We start from the raw sequence: 23,122 nt of genomic DNA on the forward strand, positions 1-23,122 counted from the left end.
GTTATATTATATAAATTACATAAATACTTTTCCTCACCCTCAGTTTGTGTACATCCCACTACCTTTTGATGACTAGATAGCATTAAACTGCTGATGTCACTCCGTTACCTCAGGTTTTGCCATGATCTATCAGAACTCCTCAAAAAGACAATAAAGCTTTTTTTTTTTTAAAAAAAAAAAAAAGTCTTTATCATCAGAAAGCATCTAAAATGCTTCACATATTGAAGAATTAGCTCCACATGCTGGTTCCAGCAGGGCTTACTTTCAAATATTTTGGAAATTATCATGCTATGTAAGCACGGGGCTAAGGAAATTGACCTTTAACACGACTACAAAAAAGGCTTCATGCCCCAGTAATGCTGAAGAAAAACGCAGACTCTGGCAGGGCAAGCAGTAGCAGAAGGAATCAGAATACACTGGGAATTTCAGGATCTCACCATGACTGAGGCCAAAGAGCTGGAGCCAGAAGCAGGACGCAGAGCAGCCTTCGGACTCCCTCCCCCCCTACCCCTTCACCCCAGATGGAGTCAGCACACGGCTGCCTGCGCCAGCCCAGCACAGTGCCTTCAGCAAGAAGGAACTTGCTGCTTTTTTGGAGCACATGGCCGTGAAAGCCCTGCTTTGCTTCTGGCCAGCAGCAACGGGTGTGTTTTGCCTCTGAGCCGCTTGCCGCAATGGGCTTACAGTTGGACAGCTATCCCTGACGAGCTGAAGTGCCTCAGGAACCACGCTCCCAAGACCGGCGTTCCTGCACCTGTGCGGTGTGCTCCCACACTGGTTTCAGCTGTGATTTACCTACCCACGTCCAAGGAGACCCAAAAATGGGAGTGGGGAAGGAGAGTTCCTCCAGTCCCAGGGCATTTCAGGAGACAGCCCGGCCTTCATTCCTGGTTGAAGCACTACAGCCACACGATGCAAATTACTGAGCCTCCACAAAGAGCAACGCCACAGGCTGAGATGCTTTGAGTTTTATACGGGAAAGTTATTTTGCTCTGACATGCACTAGACCACATCAGGTTTTGAAGACAACCCCACCTCCCCCATGGACTTTGGCTGCACACCTGCCACCAAGGCTGGTCCATGAGCCAGACCAACAAACAGATCCCAATTTAAAATGCAACCCAGCATAAATTTCCCCAAATCCTGGCTTTTGACACTCTGTCAGTCCTCTGCACCAGACTAAAAGCATAAGGGCCATATAACTCAGCAGTGCTGCAGCTGTGTCTCTGTGCCAGACCTTGCTTTGCCAGGTGATCCAGTATTATGCAAATTCAGGAGCAATGGCCATAAAGTAAGGTTTTCTTGTTTAGGAGATAAGATGCAAATTTGTCCAGTTATTCAGTAACTAAAGCTGTGACACTCCTGCGTTCTTGCCTTTCTTGTAATTATTCATGTTTCCAGACTTAAGAGTTGGATTCAGAAATTATTTTAAAGCCTTTTGTAATCTTTGCAAATTGGAAGGTGTTACATGTCGTTATGCAACTAAGTAGAGCACAAAATCTCTACACTTAACACAGTAGGCTACTCGGCATGTAAAAATATAAGAAACCATTCCAGTTTGCAATCTAGTCAGTCATTTATTGTCAGAAAGTGAAGTACGTAACCTAAAACTAAAGTAGCACAAGGAGAACTTCAGCATACTGGAACCTGAGTATTACTGCTCTCCTGAAATTGTGCACATGCAGGTCAAAGTTCTTACCTGGGGTTTAACAAAAGAAAAGAAAGGAAAAAAAATATATAAAAAAAAAGAAAAAGAAAAAGAAAAAAGAAACTCTTAAGTTTCTAAAACCCCAAACAATATTTCAAACTGTATACAACACACTTAGCAGTATTCATTGCAAATATAAAGAAGATTCCTGACATAAAACACTATTTATTTGGTCTTGAATGGATGGGGTTACAATTCTGTTACAGTCAGGAGACAGCAGGGATCTACAGTACTTGCTGCTATCCAACACAGATGAATTCTTTGTGTGTGCATGTGAAATTACTATGTGAAATGACAGACTTCAGACCCCCAAATTTTGGAACGTGCACCTGCTTCCACCTCTCATCCAACGGGATACATATTACTGTTTCTACCACGTAAACTGAAATTCACCTGAGGAAAGCAGTGCTAAGCGCAAATCCAGTGTACTGCCTGTTATAAAATTCTGGTTAAATCCTGTAAGCACTTGTACGCTTTTTCATCTTCAGTCATGTGAATGCTCTCACTTAAGTCAATGAGACTACTCATGCTCAAAATTAACCATTTCAACAAGTGCTTGCAGGACTGAAGGAAGAAAAAAACATTTATGACTCACAGGTTGTTACTGCCTGATGCATATTCCAATCCACAAAAATGTAATGTCCAATTTCAGTAATTGCTTCACAAAACTCAGTATCATTGCCACAAGCAACCTTTGGAAGAAGCATATTCAAACTATACATGATTCCTTCTACCCACAAAGAAATTTCTATGCCCTTCCTACTTCTTCAAACACCATCCTGATGGAGTTGACTTTGTAAAACATGGTGATGTCTGTCGTTTTTTTGGCTTTCTATTATTCGCGTTTGACAGTGGATTTTTTCAGATTTGTGAAGAATGAGATTATGAAAGTCACCACAACATAAAAACATGTCAGTCACAACATATGTATCAAGAGAGTTCTGACAGCTGTACACGACAAACATTCAGAAACACTGAACGATGATTTGCTCTTTGAAACCAAGGGCAACACCTCCAATTCGAGGAACTGAAGCTTATGTTCACTTAAAGCATCGACTGGTATGTCACTAACAGCACAAAACAAGTCATGTTGACACAACTGAGAAACTAATACGCCAAAACAGCTAGAAATGAAAGTGTTTTTTAGATATATGCCCCACCAAAAAGAGGACTTGCATGGGAAACACCCGAATACCTGCATGGTACTGCTAGGCTGGAAGGAAGACAGATTCACACTGCTTCTACATAATTGACTGCGCCAACAGCCTGACAAGCAGGGGAAATGGTCCTCATCAGGGCTCTTTAAATGCATAGTTTGTTGAAAATATGAGTGTGCATGTACCTCCTTTCCTGGTGTCTTTGGTCAATAGTGCAGGACCGGGCTGCTGGAGGAGCAGCACGATGGGGCCAGCCAGCCCCAGGTCTGGCAGAGCCTGGTAGGACATCCCATCTGGCACTTACTTCCAACTCCCTAGCCTGCTTAGTGCAGAAGAGTGGGCCTAAAGCAACTCCCTGGCCCATTTCTCAGTGAATTTCTGACACCAGAGTTTAGCAGCTGAGCCTTTCCACCAACTACAGCCACACAGAACGGTTCCAGCCTTGAACTTTAAAGCAGCGTTCATCTGTTACAAATACCCACTCATGAACAGTACATACAGAAAGAGCTGCAGAGCAATTACAAGAAGCATTGGTATGAAGATTTACTGCCCCTGCCATGCTTACAGCATATGCATGCATGTACAGCCTTAGAAAGCTGTATCGCAGTTTCCTAGGTATTTCCGAAGTCTGGCTGGAAATACAGGCACCAGAATATCTCTTCTTGGGCAGTAAAGCTACAGCTGTAATTTTCCAAAAGGATAGATAATGTTTACTAGTCATCAACCCTAGTTCTGCTGTAATAAACCCTAGTTCAAGAAGTAATGAACATAGAATTTAATGGCAAAATAGACTTTACTCCTACCAAAGAGTGGTTCTCTACAAATACGTTTGGCTTATTGTTCAATACTTAACCATAACGATGGACCAAATATTTTTAACACTTGCTTACAATCTGCAGACCTACATATTGCTGTTGCCAAGAAGGCCAACGGCATCCTGGCTTGTATCAGAAACAGTGTGACCAGCAGGGCTAGGGAGGTGATCGTCCCCCCGTACTCGGCTCTGGTGAGGCCGCACCTTGAGTGCTGTGTTCAGTTTTGGGCCCCTCGCTACAAGAAGGACATCGAGGTGCTTGAGCGGGTCCAGAGAAGGGCGACGAAGCTGGTGAGGGGCCTGGAGAACAAGTCCTACGAGGAGCGGCTGAGGGAGCTGGGCTTGTTCAGCCTGGAGAAGAGGAGGCTCAGGGGCGACCTTATCGCTCTCTACAGATACCTTAAAGGAGGCTGTAGTGAGGTGGGGGTTGGCCTGTTCTCCCACGTGCCTGGTGACAGGACGAGTGGGAATGGGCTTAAGTTGCGCCAGGGGAGTTTTAGGTTAGATGTTAGGAAGAACTTCTTTACTGAAAGGGTTGTTAGACATTGGAACAGGCTGCCCAGGGAAGTGGTGGAGTCACCATCCCTGGAAGTCTTTAAAAGACGTTTAGATGTAGAGCTTAGGGATATGGTTTAGTGGGGACTGTTAGCGTTAGGTCAGAGGTTGGACTCGATGATCTTGAGGACTCTTCCAACCTAGAAATTCTGTGATATATTTTTATATTTGTTTCCTATACTATTTTTGACACCTAAAAACTTGAACCATCAAGTGGCCAAACCCAGGTAAGAGATAGAATTCACAGTCCTCAAATCATATCTTATCATCTTACAAAAAACCACAGACCCTTTATCTTTTCATTCCATCTCATGATTTGATGCTGTCAAGTTTTAACAGTACTCCCATGGCCAAAAAAAATTGAGGAGTCCACAGCTAGCTGCTCCACTAGCAGGAAATGGGTAAGACTGGATTCCCTGTTACGTTACAGAAAACCCATGATGGAAAGGTCACTGGTGCTGTTAAGCACATGTCTGCTCAGCATATGCCAAGATTTCTGTGATCTCCCATCTGACGCTGTAAAAGACTGGAAGGTTTTTATTCCAGGGTTTCTGCTCAGGCAGAGTGGTTGCACACTGGAACAGGCTCCCCAGGGAAGTGGTCACTGCACCGAGCCTGACTGAATTTAAGAAGAGATTGGACTGTGCGCTTAGTCACATGGTCTGAACTTTTGGGTAGACCTGTGCGGTGTCAAGAGTTGGACTTGATGATCCTTAAGGGTCCCTTCCAACTCAGGATATTCTATGATTCTATGATTCTATGATCAGCTTCTGAAACCATCGTGCACAATCTTGGAGCCCTCAGGACAATTACTGAAAGCTCTGCTTTTGAGTTGCTTCAATTAAGAGGCTGTTCCCCTCTCCATGAAGTGCCATGCGAACAAAGATTACCCTAACCTTCCACGTTCAGGAGTTTGTAGTGCAGCTCTCGTAACATTTGCTCCTGTTACCAGGATTCAGCAGAGCACATTTCAGTGTTCACGCTACACTTCTGGTGTCAACTCTGTCCTCACCCTCATTCCCTCTCCCTTTTGTAGCAAAGGGCTCTCCTCAGCATCGCAAAGGCAACTTGCATTTTCCCCACAGAAAGGAATCAAAAAAAACCCACTACTTAAAGGAAAAGGACACATGCCTGCTCACATGTACTGGTTCTCGGGAGCTGGCAGCTCCTCCAGAATGGGTCAAATTAAGCCAAGTCCAGCCCCCTGCCACCAGCAGACCCTGCAGAAGAAGTCCATGGCTACTCCTCCCCTTGCCCGCCCCCGCTGTCCATCACCACTAACACACACTGAAGCAGCCAACAGGACAATCCCACCTAACTTCTCAGGGTGGCTCCCAAAGGCCACACAATCCCAGCCCTGCCTCTAACTGAGCACAAATGAAAGCCCCACCTGTGTGCCGATTTTTAACAATTTAACATAAATCTCATAAATTCATAGTGAAAAAATATTCCAGACTTTCACAGCTTTATGTCATTTGCTCATGTCTAGCATGTGCAAAGGCATGGAGATTGTATTTAATATGAAGAGAATTTAAGTACGAAAGGGACGCAGAAAAACTAATTATTCTTAATATGATAATCACCTTAGTGTCAACACTCGCAGCAGTTTTAGATGTGTGTATGTAGACATGCATACATCTTTTCCAAAAGAAAGAAATTCACGTACAATTCCTGTAAGAAATGTCCTAAGCATACTTTCTATCTTCCTAAGATAGGAATCTACACAAGAAATGACTCAGTACTACAGTGAAGAGCTAGCATGCAATTAAGGTGTATTGTTTTGACAAATCCACTTGAGAAAACAACACAAAGCCTCCTGAGTCCTCACTTAATCCAAGACCAAAGGTACACTGCACTTGTTCAGCCATCAATACCTGTAAGCTACTTAAAGTGTGTTTGTTGTTGAGCCTGTTGCGCAGTTTAGATTTGGCTTAGACCACAAATATGCAGGATCCAAAAAAATAAGGCCAAGTATGTGTGCCGGTAGCCAGCAAATTTATGCTTAATATTTGTGCTTAGTATTTGGTACTGCAGTCATTTTTACTTAGAAACAAGTGCCTTTTTTTTTTTTTTTCTCTCCTAATGTAGTTCAAGCATCAGATTCTTTAAAAATAGTGGGAAAAAATAATTTTGTGGAAGCCAGGTACCACTGCTGGACCACAATATTCAAACCAGAAACTTTTGCTACAGTCACAATTTAATTACGTGAATGAAATGCGTTCCTTACTATGGCAACACTTTTTCACTTGGTCTTGGCTTTAGCTAAATTAGACTTTTAAAACAAAAATAGCATGCCCTACTGCTTCCCAGGTACAGAAATAACGAGATCTATGTGAGACCAGGGCTTGGCGTTACTGCATGGAAGAGTGACCCATGTGGAAGAATTTCACATGAATGTGCTTCTCAGAAGTGGTGAATAAAACCTGATTTTCCTGACGTTCACAGGAAGTTCTCTACATTCCAGAAGAACTTTGTTAAGAAGTAAATTTTGCCACATTGTGATAATTTTCAAAGCATTTGCTTTTTAGTTCTGGATGAATCTAGAAATAGTTAACATAAACAACCCTAAGAAATCTTGGCTTCTCAAGCTAATTCCCACCAATATCAAGGACAAAAGTGAGTGAAAACTAAGATTCTTTCAGCCTCCAAAGCTGGGTCGTTGAGCTTCAAACTGCTTGTCTGTTTTGTGCTTCAAATTATCACGCTGGTATCCCTGGGGAATAGCATGTTAAATCAATGCTATAGAAAAGCATCACTCTGCTAGACAAAGGATATACAGGGCAAGCAGACAAAAAGATGCTAAGACAACTTGAAGATCAATACATCATCTCATATATATAACTCAATGAAAAGGAATTGTGGGACTATCCCCGCTCTCCCCAGAGAACAGTCAGGGTGGATCTAAAGAAAACTGAAATAGTCTAAAAATGCTAAGGCAGCCATTTCAAGATCGCTGTAAGCAATTAAAGTGCAGACTGCCTCTGAAAGTGGTGGTCCTATCCAGCTGAAAACCTACTTCCCCAAGTAATTTTGCAGTCAGATCAGTCCCCTGATCCAATTCAATCCAGACCTGCAGGAGTGCTCACACAAAGACTACACAACTGGCCTGCTTAAAGACAGGACTGTTTAAAGCACTCATAAAAATTCAGCCTAAGATTTAGGGCAAACAGCACAAAACAATGCTGTTGTTCAAACCATAACTTCTGGAAGAAAGCATGCAACAAGGCTTTTATAAAAACCTGCATCATTTGAACTTCCAACAGGAAAAGAAAAGCTGTTTCGGCACACAGACAGCAGTGCATGGGAACAAGTTGGCCAAGAATAAAATGAGACTGGGTGTTTAAAGGTTTCTGACCGTCAAAGGACTGATGTCCTAAGGCAACTTTCCAACAGAAAGAGCAAAGTTGAAAAACCACAAACAAAAACCCTAGCTAATTTCATTCAGTATGTTTTATTAAATTTTATCTAATATTATGCAGGCTTTCCAATGACCCAAAAGGCTCTTGCCTGTTTGGGGAGCTCTGGAAGCCTTAATGAATTTAGGACAAAAATGTTTTCCCTAACAACAGCCACTATTTCAGCCTCTTGGCCAGAACAGCTAGGTTGCCTGCGACTGCTGCACAGGCATATGCTAAGGAACGAAAAAGAGGAGCGCTGAGAAAGCGATGAAAATCCATCAGCTTTGCACCAAGCTGCATGCAGGCGTGCATAGCAATGGGGCTCTGTTGCCTGCAAAGAATGGCCACAAATCCCTAGCAGCAAATCAGGGCTTGACTAGCTGTAGGAAAGTTCTCCAAAAGCATGGAGTGAAGTAGTTATGAATTTCATGAATGTCTTAGGTGAGTCTACTACTAGGGTATTTCAGCAACAAACCTGTCATTTCCAAAGACAGATCAGAATTCACAGATCTGAGCAAGTTGCTATCACACAACTGAAAAGCATCATGAAAGAGGGAATCTTTCCACTAGGTCTGAAGCTATTTGTTATAATTAAGACTTGCTGCCTTGGCAGATTCTTCAGTGTCTATAAAACTTCTCAACCCTGAAGTTCTCCCTTTCTGTGACAGAAACAGCTGCTGTTTCTGTCTGTTCACTAACAAAACTTTTTCACCAGAATAGCCAACACAAGTTGAAACTGCTGAACATCAACATGATTTACAATAGTTGTGCGTGCATTTTATTTTATATTTATTATCTTCAGAGCTACAAAAATTTTGTATGTGCTTCTGGAAGTAGCTTGTTGGTGACAACATAAATTCTGTTACCTGCAAAAGAGATTCACGTTCCCCTAACTGCTTCTGTCAAAAGCACCTTCTTAAACCAAAGGCGAAAAGCATGGTTACATACCTCTCATCTGTCAGTGTTTTTTCACATATAGTCCCCATCTGAGACAGTTTCAGAACACTTACTATATTTATGGGCTGGCTGATCATACAAGTCAAACCCAATTCTCAGCATTTTCGGTGTTGCAACAAAATTCTTTTCTGATTCCGACAAAGACACTCAAAATTCCCACATGAAAGTCTAGTTGGTATAATGCAATTCTAACGTAATTAGAAAGTTCTGATTCACCAGAATACAAAATTAGTGAGAAAGATTTCTTGTTCAAATTTCCTGTTTTATTTTTTTCAGAACTTATCAGATTTATCCTGCATTTAGCATCTGTTCAAAAGCCAAAATTCTGTTATGAAGCTGATTTTTATTTAAATGAGTTTTTTAAAAAAGCATGAACTTAAGTGTCATAAATCAAAATGAGAATACAAAGTTTCCATATCACAACTATGTTCTATTTTGATAAATATTTTCAATTTTTCCCTTAACTAATACATAGCTAAAAGCACACTAACCAAACCACATGAGAAATGCTTGAAATCCCAAATATTCTCATAAATGTTCCCATGAAAGTATTCACGGGAAAACAGTTTTCCAAAAGTTTCACATGTAACCCCCTACTCAGAGTCAAACTGGTGTGCACTGCAAATGTACCAGAAGGCATTAGCAATGTCAGCTCACCAAATACAGAAGCAGCAGGGCAGGCTGGACAGTTTGCTTCAGTCCCTGTAGTTCAAGAGGGCAGGAAGGAACAGAGAACAATTCCTACCACTACAACAGTATTCACAGAATACAATGCCTCAGTTCTTGCTCTGATCAATACACTACCTCTGCCTACATCTTCTTCCATAACGATCCTCTGTTCAAGAAGTAACACTACATAATATGAACATCAATAGCACTAAATGAAAGCCATTATCTTGCCAACTCTTGGCAAATTTTGTTGTTCAATAATGTAAAGATTGGAACATATTTGGTTTTCCAGCTGAATGTCACGAGCTTACCTTTTTACCACAAGCTTTAGCGTCTTGTGTGAGCCCTTCACCAGACAGATTGCTTCTTGTCGGAAACCAGAGAGGCCCACATCATTGATGCCAACAATTTCGTCCCCAGCCAGTAACTTGTCCACAGACGCAGCTTTGCTCCCATCTTCAATCTGAAGAGAAAGCAAACCAAATGGTAGAATTATTAAGGTTGCATAATGACACTTTAAAACAAGTTAATGAGCTTTCAATATTGGCTTCATACAATAACTATTACAGTAATTAAGTGGTTAAAATAATTGAAAAAATTCCAAACACTATAAAGAATATGATACAGAGACGATCAGATTAGGGAAAAAAAAAAAAAGGTATGAGGGAAACTATCTGAGAAAAGTAGGAAGCTTAATGGAAATTTGAGAGTCAAAAAATCTGTCATCTGGAAGTCTCTTCAATACAGTACAGGTAATCATACTTGCAAATAGAGCTTTGGGCAGGCACCTTAAAATCTATTTCTCCAGAAAAGGTAACCAGTGATAGTAACCACATAGTCGATAACATTAACCACACAGTCAGCTCCACAGAACTGGCATTCTGTGAAGCTACACAATATTGCATAACAACCTGGTCTGGAAAATAAACTGATTTTCATCAGGCATATACCATTTTGGAAAATATCTGAGAATTTACAGTCCATACAGCTAACTAACAGCTCTGGCTAGAGGAAGAGGTTTTGGTCTGAGATCTAAGGCATTAAAATAATGTGTCACACTGCTGAAGAACATAGCCATGCTAAGGGATATTCACCGAAAGATTATTTTGCTTCCATGGGCCTCTCTGGTATGCATTCAATTCTTACAGAACTATTGATCATATGCAGTGAAACACGTACGCAACAAATTTAACAGCTGGTTTTGGGTAGTTCCCACAATGACGAAGGAAGCCAGCCCATTACAAGTTGCCCATTTTTTAATTTAAAATAAATCCCAAAAGCTTGATCAGCCAGACTAACAAGTACCAACAGCTTAAGCTGATTTCAAGCACAGCTGTAGGTGTTGAAGACTTTGCAAGTCAGGCCCTCAGCTTTCTCGGTTTGTTCCCTTCCCTTTTGCTGTCAACACAGCCTCCAGCCTCTCAGATGATCTATGCATCTAGAGTTTTTATTCATCCCTCATTTGCTCATAATCCATATCCTACCTCTTCTTACTGACTTGACACTTTGTGTTCAAAGCAAAGATTTTCATTTATGTCTTCATTACATTTTGTGTCAACTACAGTATCTCCAAGTCCCTCATTATTAAAAGTCTGTGAACCTACAAAGAAGAATTCCTTGTAATTGCCCCAACTGCACAAAGCTTCATAAAGTACAACCATCTTCTAAGGCACCGAAGTCAATCAACAATGAGATAAATCCAGAGGAAACCTAACTTCATGAACTGTGGTGCTCACAGTACAGGTTTTAAGGATACTCCTGCAAAGAAAGTCTAAATTAAATAACCTAATAAAATAAGCAATATCTCTTGATGAAAGTACATTAGGATGATCTCATACACCACAGCAATCTCATTTCATGCACATAAAAGCTCTCTTTATGTAATTTCAGGATAGATGTCTTAAAAATCTTCAGACCTTTAAATCTAAGCCAAAAAGAATGCCATGTAGAATGCTTAGTCTTATACGCCATTCTAAAACACTCATTATTAATACTAATCAAGCAACTTAATTTCCAGAACTTCTTATCTTAATAAAAACACAGATAATTAAAGACAGAGCGAGTCTCTACATCCTGATACATCTAGCTCTCAAGCTGTGACCTGCCTCTGACCTGCCTGCGTATCTTCTGAATGTCAAGAATTTACCAGAATATTGAATTCTCAGTTCAAATCTACAGTGAAGTTGAAAGCCAGGGAGCCACAGTGGAAATCACTTTAAATGCACGGGAAGAGTTTCGTTTACAATTGTTGAGAATTGAGCGGCTGCCATCTGAGGAGCCCTGAAGCCAGGCAGAGCTAAACAAGAGAACAAGCAACTGGGGATTCATGAATCACAACCCTCTGAAGAGGCAATCTCAAGTCCTTCAACTGTCCAGATGCATTTCTGGGTTGCTTCTAAATAAACTACATTTGGAGGTCTGAAGCCCAGTAGGTCAGAAAAGCAGAGGGAAAACCTTAATGAAAAGCAGAGTTGAATCACTAGAAATGTAGAGAGAAGTTCAGGCAGAGGTGGAAAAAAAGAGGAAAAATATGTTGTAGGAGCACACATTTTAAACTGCAAAATGTAAGTGCCAACTAGTTGCAGCTCAGCAAGGTACCAACTTAACAACAAGGGGTGAGAAGCCCGTGTGCCACCTGGATGTCAACAATTCAGAAGGCTGGGCTTGAAGACCTTGACAGGGTCTTTTTTTTTTTGTCTTAAAAAAAAAAAAAAAATCTGTCTCCTAGGGTTTCAAGGAATGTTCATTGTTCTCTGTAAGCATGTTTGTTTTTTCTTTAGGCTGGCAATGCACTGACTGCAGGGAGTATTCAGTTACCCCCTCTGAGTTTTCATTTCAGCAGGGAGACTACACATTCCACACGGTGCATGCTTTCCAAACAGACTCTGGCTGTCCAAAACAACATTAATCAAAAAAATAATAACAAAAAATTAAAAATAACAACAAAATGAAACATCAAAACCACACACACACACACAAAAGCATATCAAAACCTAAGGACAGAGCTGAAGCAATCCTCCTGAAAGCTGGAAGTGGCTTTCTTTAATACACTGCCTCCAAATCAGTTGCAGCTAGGGAGAATAAAACTACACATCCATTCACAGTAGAAGTCCCCCTGAGCTGAACAAATTGAAACATAAATCTTTCTTACCGGCTTTACCTCAGGTCACTGAATGACTGCATGAATGCGGTCATCCCACTTGACAATGCACTTTTAGTGGATATGGGAATGTTAGCTAGACAGGAAAAATACAGTTTCTTCAGTTACACTGATGACTAAAAAAAGCATTAGATTTTACATACCTCTAATGAAACATGAGGAAAAGACTCTTTGAAAATATTGCACTTGCCTGCTCTGCCCAAACTTTCACAGTGCCATTCCAGTTCCTCTTCTTTCTCTTTTTTTGTTTACTAGGTTTTGCCATTTATTACTTTTATTTATCCAACTGTTGATTTATTTTCCACCTCATCAGACCTGTAAATCCCAACCTTCATAAATGTTTTAGCACTAGCAACTACACTCAAAAATTTCACCATTATTTTTCACGCCTCAACCATTTATGTATTGCTCTCATTCACCTATGGGGTTAGCTGTGCTATGCATGGCAGGATTTAAACCCATCTTTAAAGATTTAAGCTCATATTGTTCATCTAACGTCCAATTTTTTTCTGAAATTCAGGTTCCCAGAAAAACTAGCAGTACAGAGCTGAAAACAAACCCTTGAAAATGCCGAGGGAGGTGTTAAGATGAAGCCTTACAAGAAAGTCAACAAGAAGAGATCTGCCTCAGTCATGGTCAGCAGGCAGATGGGTCAGGACATAGCCCTGAGCAAACCCTCTGCTCAACCTGGAATGCTTGCAGGAACTGAAAGTCCTTGAAGTGTACATCTCAACGCTTTTACAGCAATACCAGGAAACTAAAGACACAGCCAAGAAAATCAACACCTTATTTTCTTATAAATAAGAGACCTAAGCCTTCAAAAAACCTGTATAGTTACACTGCCCACCTTGGATGAGCAAGGAAAAGTTCCAGAAATCTCAAACCATCTTTTCAGTAATGTATTAACGACTCGCACCCCTCTTATTATGCTAAATCAACAAGATTAAACAGCATGACTTCCTATCCTTAGCAGGGATGCTGATATTGCTACAAAAAAGTGTTTTCAAGAGGAGAGGAAGAGGATGTTTGCTGATGAAAAGCATCTGTTTAGACAATCCCCAACTCTCACTTTGTCCCTGATGACCTCCCTGTGTCCAAGAGCAAAGGCAAATTTTGGGATCCATGCATCAGCGAGGATTGGAACCAGAGACTTCTGCTGTCATAACAGTATTGATATGAACTGCTTTATCTTCCCAAAGTTATTCCTGCTTATCATATCCCCAAAAGAGGAAGAGACGCTGATACAAGAAACATATGTAGATAATGGTTAGGACAAAAATGGTGCGAATGAAAAAAACAACGCCCATGTAGTGCAGTATGTGAAATTCTTTCTGTGAAAAGGAGAAAGGGCTTTCACATGGGGGAAGAGCTGGGGGGAAAAGTGTAACAGCTAGCCACACAAACACATTCCAGGGACACTTACAAGTCTGGATTCCCACTGTGGGTAACACATCTGAAAGGGAAAATAACAGCCTATGGTTGGCAGCTTTAAAATGCAGTAGCGTTGAGGGGGTGCACCACTGCTAGCATGTGACCCATTAACTTCTGTGTTTACCAGGCCTGATGCTTTACTTTAAATACTCACATTCCTCTATAGGCACCTGTATAAACAAGCGGGAGCCAGGTTGGGAAGCGCAGTGTCACACGATAGCGCGTTTTGTTTACCACGATGACATCGGGTCAGACTCTTGTGCTGGCTCTCTCTGGGCCGGGTGGGAGACGGATGGAAACCCAGGCCCAGAAACAAACACAGGAAAAAACAGCTCCACTTATCAGCATTCTGCTATCGGCCATGATAAACTATTTTATCATAACTCACTCCCTGTGCAGCCAAGAAATGATTCTGTGGCTGTTTGCCTTATGAGCATCTAATATGGATTTAAAAAAAAGCCCAAACCTAAAAAACTTCGTATGAGATCTTCAGAACAAGTAAAACATAGGAAGCATTAGCTATTTTGTGTTGCACTGAGTTACACAAAGGAGAAATACCTTTACAGACAAAACCTGGCATTTGTGTAACTCTGAGGAACCAACAATAAAAGCACAGCGCCAAGTTCAGCAAATCCAGCCCGAGTGGTAAGGCCTGCATTTTCCTAACTGGAAGAAATGCCCCAAACACTGCTGGGTGTCCATGGCAAAGCGAGGAATCCAGCAAACCTTCAAGTCAGCACCTGGCCTCTCCACCCCAAAACACCACCTCTCACAGGCCAACAGCCCAAGGGCCCGGTGCCCAAAAAGATGACTGCATCTGTCACCTTGCTACGCTCAGGCCTATGCAGAGCAGGACAACACCACGGACCTGGCGCTGGATGGACCTCCATCAGACAAGTGCCTGCTAACACGGGGCCTCATCTGGAGATGCTCTGTGCTAACACAGAAGCCAGTTTAACTTCTGCTTGGTGTCAGCACTTCACACACCAGCCATTGCCTGCACTTGCTCTTGCCCCGATTATTCCTAAACTTCACAGGAAACTTCTAGATTTTAGGGATGTTTGGTCTGGGACAGCACCTTCCTCCACAGGCAGCTTTTTTCCCCCTAAACCTTTAGGGTGGAGGCTCTCCATGGCCCTTTCTAATTGCTTTTTATCTGGTGTACTTAAACATTTGGATATTTTCCTAGCAATCTTCTATTTGCTCAGCATTTTTATTTTGTTTAAAGTATTATATTTTGAAAAGTTGTCACTTGGTACAATTATTTAAGCACTTGTTCAGTCCTTATACTTGTGTCCACTTGGCCGTGCGGATGAAGGGCCTGCTGTCGCTTCCACCCTGACAGGCCATTTTTGTCGAGGATTTAGTACAGCTGTAAAAATGGACTGCAAGCTGAAACCTGACTTCAGAATTCCTCAAACTAGGAGTGTTTAAAAAGTCCAGAAAAAACAAACAAACAAACACTTTCCTTTCTAAAAGTTAATACTTGAACAGATCATTCAAATCACTAATTTCCATTATGCTGTGAGAAGACCTTTCTGATCATAAAGCATTGGTCACTGTTTCTGTGAGGACCCTGTTACTGTGCCTTCATCTGGTCGCATCGCAGTCCCGTTATGGACCTTGCAAATTAAGAAGGACAAACTAAGTACTTGAAGTTAAAAGTCTACTGAATCTTTGCCTCCAAAAGCCAATGAGCACAATTTACAAAGGAAAAATTTCAGGAAGAGAGGCTCCACATAGATTTGTAGGTTTGAAAGAAAATAAACCTTCATCATTCAGGTTAAGTTTTTTTGCCAACTGATTCCATTGTTTCAGCCACAGGAGTTGGAAGCATTTCATCATTGTGCAACACTTGTACAAAAATAAATAATAATTTTTAAAAAAACAACAACCAACCAACCAAAGAAACACCGGCCCACCATGATGCCTTGGAAGCAAAGAGATAATGTATCAGAAGAAGGAAGGTGTGGCTGCCTAGTGTTAAGGTTGCTTCTTTTGCTATTAGTACTTGAGGTACACTAGACAAATTTTACAGCTCCTAAATAAAATTTGCTTTTTCCAACTCAGTGAAAGTTATCCCAGTAGCATTCAGAAAGCATACCCTGGCCTCTACATCCCCACATGACCCACAGCAGCAGGCCTGCATATACAACATCTCTACAGAGCAACTATATCCATACAAAACCCAGGCTTTACGGGGATCTTCCTATACAAGAGCCCCCTGCAGGATGAAGCAGGGCAGACCCCGAGCCCCTACAGCGCAAACAACCCCCGCGTGGCACCCAGGTGGCAGGAAGGTGAACGTGGACCTAGCCGTGCTGGAGTAAGAAGGCCAAAATAAGAGTGGAAAAGATGGGGATGATGGAAACGGAGGCGGGGGAAGTGGCCTGCTGCTGGACCTGAGCCTGGACAATCCCACTCCCCTTCCTCCCTCGCCCCTACCACTCGCAATGATGCGTCTGTACCACTTGCACAGCACAGCTCAAGGTTTTTTTGTTTTTCTCCTAGCACCTCATCAGCATCTAGATACCCCCTACAGCTGTTACTTAGTACAGCATTAGTCCAGACAAGCTGCACTCGTCTTATTCTCAAGAACCACTTGAGAAACGCTAACTCCCATTTATTTTTAGCTGACAGCTTGGCTTTTTATTTTACAGAAGATAACGACATCTGACCCACAGGAACCCATCTGAACTCATGGATATGTTACACAGATTTAAAAATATCTTTCCATCTTTTTTCCGAAGTGACAAAATACTCTGTGTAAGAAAGGAGCTACATGCCTGAGCTGTGAAATAAATGATCAAAAAGCCAAAACAGGACTTCTTTCTCTACACAGAATTTACTTATCCTCACACGCCTTCTATCAGAGTAGTTTGAAAGGGTGAGCTTATACTTGTGCAAATTTACTTACTGATGATTATACATAGGCTGTTTATATATGTAATCTCTGCAGTTAACATTAGCTATTTTTTATAGGCCTACATTTTTGTACTTTCGGTTACTCTGAACAATGATAAGAACGGTTAAAAAAAGAGGTTATGCATAGAAGCAGCTCATTTTATCTTTTCAAACTGATAACAAGAACAGACTTCCAACAGGAAAAATACGACCTGACAAAGTAATCTTTACGATCACAAGGTTCAAGGCTTTTTACTTTGCAGCAACCATATACTTCCACAAGGTTGACTTATCTTTCTGCCTTCCTGTCCATCCCAGGAAAATAATGTCACAGCTTGCCAATGTGCCCTTGACAGTAACATGCTGAATGCAATCCAACAGCCTGTGCAACACCACTGCATAACACGGGAAAGAGTATGACTTACTGACAAAACAAAGCAGAAAACATGGAGTGTCTGTGCGGTCATGCAGGTATGACTGTGCATTAATTACCACGGAAAAGTCCAGTTTCATCAGCCTTGTAGTCTGCTTGTCAAGAAGTCTCATATGCCTCAATGGAAGACTTTGAAAGATCTACTAAATAGCAATTGAGTACTTTCTGAAGAAGTCACCTACCTCATTCAGTCAGTCAGTCTAAATGCTAACTTTCTACGAAATATTTAAGTTGCATTTTCAACAGCTAACAGCTGAAGTTTTCATTTAGGAGCCCACTGCTACACATTGGAGCGAGCAGAACACAGCGTTACACTTCTAAGCATTGCACAGCAGGCATAAGCACTAACGGGAAGAGAATGACGTGCTCTTATAAAAATTGAAATAGCAGCTTCTTCAACGAGAACTCGTCTTGCATTACTCAACTTCCTTAAAAAAACAAAAGCATCAACACAACTTTCAAAACATGTCTTATTTCTTGAGTCCCTTACCCATTCCTCCACAAAGTGTCAGAAGGAAGGTCAGGTTCCTCCTAAATATAAGCCTGCTGACAACGGAGTTTGTTCCTTGCATCAACTTTTACTCGCTGTTCAGAAATGATATTAGATTCACGGAGCACCAGAAGTACAGACTGGAGCCTTAATTTTTCCAACATCTTCCTCAACAATTTCAATATTTAAAGCAAAGGTCAAACAAGAAAATATATTTATTCCTCTCTCCAGAGGGCTGCAATAGGCAACAAACCCTAAAACTGTCTTAATTCATCTTAATTCATCTATCATAATCTATACAATCTCACTTCCTGTAAGTATGCAATACTTCAAACTGAATAGACACAAGCACCCATTGCCAAACCACCTACCAAACTCACCTTTTTGCTGCACATTCAATATACAATCTCAATTCCCCTTTCCTAAAGCAATAAAAGGACAGAGCTAGTGGGATGACTCTCAAAAAAACAGAAATACATGTTGTTATAGAAGCAAAAAAGGTCTAGGTAACCTTGTCCTTAGTTTCTCCACTGCTCATGTTTATTCCATTTGCAGTCCAGTAAAGGAAGAAAGTTTCCCCCACTCCACTTTCACCCAGAATTCAAGCACTGAAAAGGTCAAGCAAGCAAACACTGAGGATGGCATTAAATGTATTTCTCTAGGGCAGGAACTGTCACACTGTTGCTTCTAACATGGTGAAAAAAGGTTCAGAAAGCAAATTTTAGAGTGGATTACATGGCATTTTCTGCCCAGGCTGTCCTACCTGCTTAATGTGCAGTGTCTGAACTGTCTGGTGCAGTCAGGCACCAGAGGGCTGCTTATACAGAGAGACTGCTAGTATATCCCATGTGCATCTCTCATGACGCCACAGCAATAAAAGTCGAAAGTATAACAATAACAATCTTAGCAATTTTTTTATTCAATTTATTGAGAAGATGAAACAGTACCCATCTACCTACCTAAGGCACGCAGTTCTCTGAGCAGGGTATGAAATATTCATGTATCTACAATTAAGCACCAACATCTTAAGTTTATTCTGAGTCATGAAACGGAAATAAGCAAAATTTAATTCTGCGGAGACTAATCTATAGCAATTTGTACCCCCGGGCATCCTTCACCTTGTAGTATCCTGCCCTTTTTCCCCTACCCATTAGTGTTCCTCTGCCATATATTTTAGCTCTAAGAGGTATCTCTTCAAAAATAAATAAATTTCCTTTTTAAAACAACAACAACAAAAAAAAACAACTAGCTGCTCACAATTTCAGGTTCTCCAATTTGTGCAGCTGTCCTGCGGACTGTTCCTCACCACTCCGTTACTCAGTATCACTGTGGAACCTAAGAAGAAATTCCCTCCTCATGAAAAATTTACCAGAGGAATTAGATATGCAAGCATTTTGGCATCTCTATGAGTACCCTGCCACCTTTTCTCTGCTTTAGAGGTCTAATTCTTCCTAGGATAAATGAGAGATAATTAACCAGTATGATGATTACACTGGGCCATGTAATTCGTACTCACTTGACAAAGGTTATTTTTTTCTTAAGGAATTACAGCACTGTTCTGTGAATTAGCAACTAATGTATGAAAATCACCAGGGAGTAAAACAAGGGAAATTTACAGAAAACATACAAATAGGCGCTTCAAAAGGCTGCACGGATTGAGCAATAAATCCTGATGTAACACAGGAGAATTATTATATTCTGAAATTAGAATATGCTTACTACTCAGAGTGGACATTTTCCAATTTGGCTTTCATTTGTAGCTCTTTCTATTTTTCTCAAAAGCTTCATCATGTAACACATGTTGCTGACATAATGAGCTTTAAGAGCAAGCACATCACTTCAAAGACTTAAAAAAAAAAAAAAAAAAGTTTAAAAGAAATACCGAAACTTTACACGCTCACGCAATTAGCTGCTTTTCCTGATTAAGAGAGTATGTATTTAATTATGTCAGAACCACTCAGTTTGACAAACATCTGTATTTCTCTTTGGCAAAAGTATCTGTCAAATGTGCACACACGCTCACTAAAGGACACATCCTGACCGTGTGGCCCAACACTCACAACTCCACGGCACGGGACTTGCTCAAGTATGAGTGGAATTTCGGGGATGAAGGTTTGTACAACAATCCCTGTGCTACAGGAGAAAATTTATAAATAGACTTCTACTTTCCCATATTAGTGGTGGGGTCACTTCATGCACACACATGCACATCACACATGTGGCTTACGCCTCACAGTGTTGCCTATGCCGGTGAACCAACCCACTTCTGAGAAGCGTGTATTGATAGCTGTATGCAGCGATCTTAACCAAAAATTCATGTCTCAGCATACGAGTTGAGGGTGTCAGCATTGCCAGGAGGAGGTCGACTGCTCTAAATACCGTATTGAACAGGAAACTCTGAATCTTTGCTACTGACAGGCAATTAAAGACTGCCTGTGCTGGTGTCCTGAAATGAGCCTGTAACACTGCTAAGGAAACTGAGAATATCGTGGAACCGAGATACTGCCTGTATTATTTATGAACGCCGTGGAACAGCTGTTTTCCTTTGAGACAAGACAGGTCTTAAAAGCCTAGGCTGAAGTATGCAAGAGCTGGCAGCAAAGCAGTATTTTTTTCCACTGTTTGGTCCTCTTTAAGACTTCCCATAGGCAATTTCATACAACCATCTTTACAGAAAAGCCATGCAGCCTTTTGGAGAGCCACTGTGGCCAGCACTTATGCTCAAAACCTGCGTTTCATTCTCAATCCTTCTTCACCCAGAAGCATATCCTGAGCAGAGACCCAATTCTGCAAATGGCAAAGCACAAAGGATTCCTGAGACAAAAACAGTGACTTTTGTTTTATGCCTAAGATCCATGCACCTAGTCTGAGATTTAATGGCAAAGGAGGATTGCTGTAAACACAGGTTTGGAGGATGAAATTTCAAGGTTAATCTTATCCATCTGCAAAGATCATTAGGTCAAAGCACTATAGGACTTAGCTACGTTTTGAATTCAACAAAAACATCTAAAATACTAAAAAACAGCAGAGAAAAAATCTCTCTGAATAATGTTTACATATTGAACCTGCATACTATGTTAGGACCAATATACGAGTTTGTTTGCACTGTATTTAAATTCAAATTCTGTAATTCTTATGGCCTAAACTGTAGGAAAATACTTTATTTGTGATGGTGAGGGAAAGTTGAAGATTTGACTGAACTGTTAATGACTGATTTGACTGAACTAAAGCCTTCTGGTTTCCAAATGAAGGTGGTTTCTGCATCTTTACATTTTGGGAAGAGGGCCTGACCAGCCTTCTGTAGGGTAACAGGAAGGAAAGTGCAGCATCTGGTAAGGATTCTGTTATGGATCAAAAAATATGATCAGCATTATATTATTCATATCACAAATTCAATCACGAGGATGAAAACTGGTTTGGTTTTGTTTTTAATACCAACTACATTCAGAGGCATGTAATTCTAACAATACTTTGCTTTCGAAGATGCCTTCTCCTCATGTCTGCCTTCATTTTGGAGCACTACCTGTGCAGGCTTAGGCTTCGCAGGTACACAACTGCCTGCAGAGCTGAACCATGACACTTCCAGAAACCTGAGTGATGTCTTTCATTCTCCTACCACTTCGCAGCTGAAGCTCAAATTTTATAGCTCAGGCTTATTTCAAGCTGTGCATTAGTCTCTGCAATCTTTCCAACAAGGCAGTCTGTTGCCTTGTTCTAATTAGAAATACCTTAAAACAGTTCAAAATTTGACCAAACAAATGAATTTTTAGCCAATTAAACCCTGCTAAATTCTTCCTAGGACCCCTCATTCATAGTTGCTTGCATAATGACTGGGTGTACTTTAAGATGCTGGTAAAAAAATCATCAGAGAGAGTGGTATGCTGAGTGCATCTGTCCCTCAGTACTGATGCTGAGGTCTAGGCTGCAGCTGAATAGGTTGGCTTTTTATGTGATGGCTCCTAAATCCATCCCTTAAATGCTAATGATGCATTATTATGTTTTATTCTCAGCTTATTAGGAACGGGCTTTGGAAAAGATGTTCTTTTAGCCAGACCTCCGATAGATACGGCACAATCACAGAGAGGAGTAAATGCGGATTTCTCTCCCTGCTCCCACCAGTGTTTATGCACTTCGCATTACTTGTTATTGACTTGAATAACTGGGAACTGAAATCTGTACTTCAGACTGCCCACTCACCTCTCCTCCAAAGAGAGTCCTTGTCATACACCTCAAAAAAAGGACAAAACAAAACCCCCCTGCCCTTTGTACTCTCACCTATCAGGCAGGGATTCCTTCTGCACAACAGCATGGCCTCAGGGAGAGGGCAAGGAGCATGGCACCTCCCCAACCCCACAGCCTGCGGTTAGGGCAGTCCCCCAGGCTGCAGGGGGGTGCATTTCAGCCCCCCCAGGCAGACGAAGGAAGCATCTCCCACTTTCTGGAGGGGCACCCTAACATTTGGGTAGGACACAGAAGATGAGCAAGCATCGCTTCTGCTACTAACTGCTTTGGCTTGGTGTTTACAGGGAGAGTACACCTCAACTCAGAAAGAAGGAAAAAGAATTGGGGAGTGAAAAACAGAAAGAGGAGTTCACTCTAAGCTTGTGGTTTGCACATGCACATTGCTACTGCAGTCCTGACTCTCGCTGCTGAGTAAGTGTGGGAGAATGCAGACTCTTTCTGTGCTCAGATGTTCATGTTGGGACATTTCTGTAATAGGTTTCTGGAGGTTTCTATAATCCAGAAACACCTTACCTGTTTCAAGCACTTTGCTACCATAAACTCCAGGTTCCAAAAGTCAATGACCAATGACCAGCTTGTAAACCCTTAGAGGTTTTTTTTTTTGTTTGACCTATCTATGCACCTGAAGATTGGCTGATGTATTTTTTTTAGTATTTGTTATCTCAGCTTCTGAAGGTGAACCTTGCTATTTTTGTTAAGAACTGCAATTTCTCCTTTTAACAGGTAAAACAAATGGCATGCTTAAGAGTAGACTTGGAGCTTTTGTTTGTTTAATATTCAAAGAGTGTATTAGCACTACAGATCAAAGTTAAACTAAGAATATATTACAAGCCTCTTATTAAACACATCAGTAAAAAATAATTATTTTGTTTTTAATTAAGACAGCCCTACTCCCTGTATTTTTGTTAGTTTCTCTGTCTCAAGAACAGCTTCAGGACTACAGGAAGTGTGAATTCAGATGACTTAGTTCCTTTTGTATACATACATTTAATGTTTCAGAAACAAACGTCTGTACCTTCAAAGGCACCTTGGCAAGAGAAAAGCATTACACAGACAGACCAGAAAGGCATGCAGCTGTGTGAATCTGGAGGAAAGTCGCACCCGCGTCCTTGGTTTTTGTTCTTGTCTTTTGTCTCCAGAAGGGCAGATTCGCCTTCTGGGAGTACATCCCTAAACGCTCAGCTTCCCGCTAAGCTGAACAACA

The 23,122-nt window shown here is 41.2% G+C and overlaps 1 protein-coding gene across 2 annotated transcripts in view; it reads right to left on the reverse strand.

The window, feature by feature from the left end:
* Positions 1-23,122, reverse strand: part of SHROOM2 (shroom family member 2) — a 126,608-nt gene that overhangs the window by 67,128 nt on the left and 36,358 nt on the right. For both annotated transcript variants that reach the window (XM_072029600.1, XM_027447581.3), the window contains exon 2: positions 9,570-9,721. In XM_072029600.1, coding sequence (XP_071885701.1) covers positions 9,570-9,721 — 152 coding nt within the window. The remainder of the gene's footprint in view (positions 1-9,569; positions 9,722-23,122) is intronic.

This window comes from Anas platyrhynchos, chromosome 1 (genome assembly GCF_047663525.1).
Source record: "Anas platyrhynchos isolate ZD024472 breed Pekin duck chromosome 1, IASCAAS_PekinDuck_T2T, whole genome shotgun sequence".
Classification (NCBI taxonomy): domain Eukaryota; kingdom Metazoa; phylum Chordata; class Aves; order Anseriformes; family Anatidae; genus Anas; species Anas platyrhynchos.